Genomic DNA, 815 nt, shown 5'->3' with positions numbered 1-815 from the left:
ACGAGAATGAAACGCAGGCATCTCGAACATCACCGAGTGCGGTGAAAAATGCCACTGAGGTGGCTTTATACGAGCGGCGAAAAACCGCAGTCGATCATCAACGACAACAGGAATTAGAAAGTCTGCGGGGAGACCTAGAGTCAAAACATACCGTATTTGAGAAAAATTACCAACAACAAATGTTGCGTAGAGATCTCAGCCTCAAAGCAAAGTCTCTTGAAGAAAAGCAGCAGTTGGAGCGCAGTAGAAGAGTCCGAGAGCAACGGGACCAGGAGATGCAGCAATGGGCTGAGGCTACCGTGGCGGAAAAGGAGGCTGCCTTCCAACGGGCACATGAAATCTCGTCACAAACGGCTCAGAACAAGGCAGCGCGCGCTGCTGTGATCCGAGCGGAGAAGGAGCGACTTCAAAGAGAAAATCTGGAGCGCGTCATGACAGAAGACTCGCAGTATCGGGAGGAGGTTACCCAAACAATCGTCAGGAAAGACATGAAAAGTCAGTCCCACCACGAGCAGAGAGAAGCCCACGTGCAGCGGTCCAGACAGAAGGCACATAGGTCCGCGTCACTACGGGATAAAGTGCGAAATGAATACGGTCGACGCACCTTTGACAAGATGGCTAAGGAAGCCGAGAGAGTGGCACGCATGGGAAGTGGTATCTTTACTGGCAACAAAAATGTGTCCACCTTCCAAATAGGTTAGTGTGCCACCTTTGCTAACCTGTTCCCGTTCATCAAATCTAAAAGTTCATGTGGACTTCATCATCTTGTTATAAACAGATATCAGATAATGCGGGTACTACGCGTGAAGGCGGTA

The 815-nt window shown here is 49.8% G+C and overlaps 1 protein-coding gene across 1 annotated transcript in view; it reads left to right on the top strand.

Moving 5' to 3' along the window:
- LOC118411659 (coiled-coil domain-containing protein 177-like) overlaps positions 1 to 815 on the top strand; it is a 7852-nt gene that overhangs the window by 2043 nt on the left and 4994 nt on the right. The window contains exon 2 of the mRNA XM_035814137.1: positions 6 to 764. Within this exon, the coding sequence (XP_035670030.1) occupies positions 6 to 701 (696 nt within the window). The 3' untranslated portion in view covers positions 702 to 764. The remainder of the gene's footprint in view (positions 1 to 5; positions 765 to 815) is intronic.

Source organism: Branchiostoma floridae, chromosome 3, assembly GCF_000003815.2.
Source record: "Branchiostoma floridae strain S238N-H82 chromosome 3, Bfl_VNyyK, whole genome shotgun sequence".
In the NCBI taxonomy this organism is placed as follows: Eukaryota; Metazoa; Chordata; class Leptocardii; order Amphioxiformes; family Branchiostomatidae; genus Branchiostoma; species Branchiostoma floridae.
Note: the sequence above shows the minus strand (reverse complement) of the source record. Positions and strands in the feature narration are given on the sequence as shown.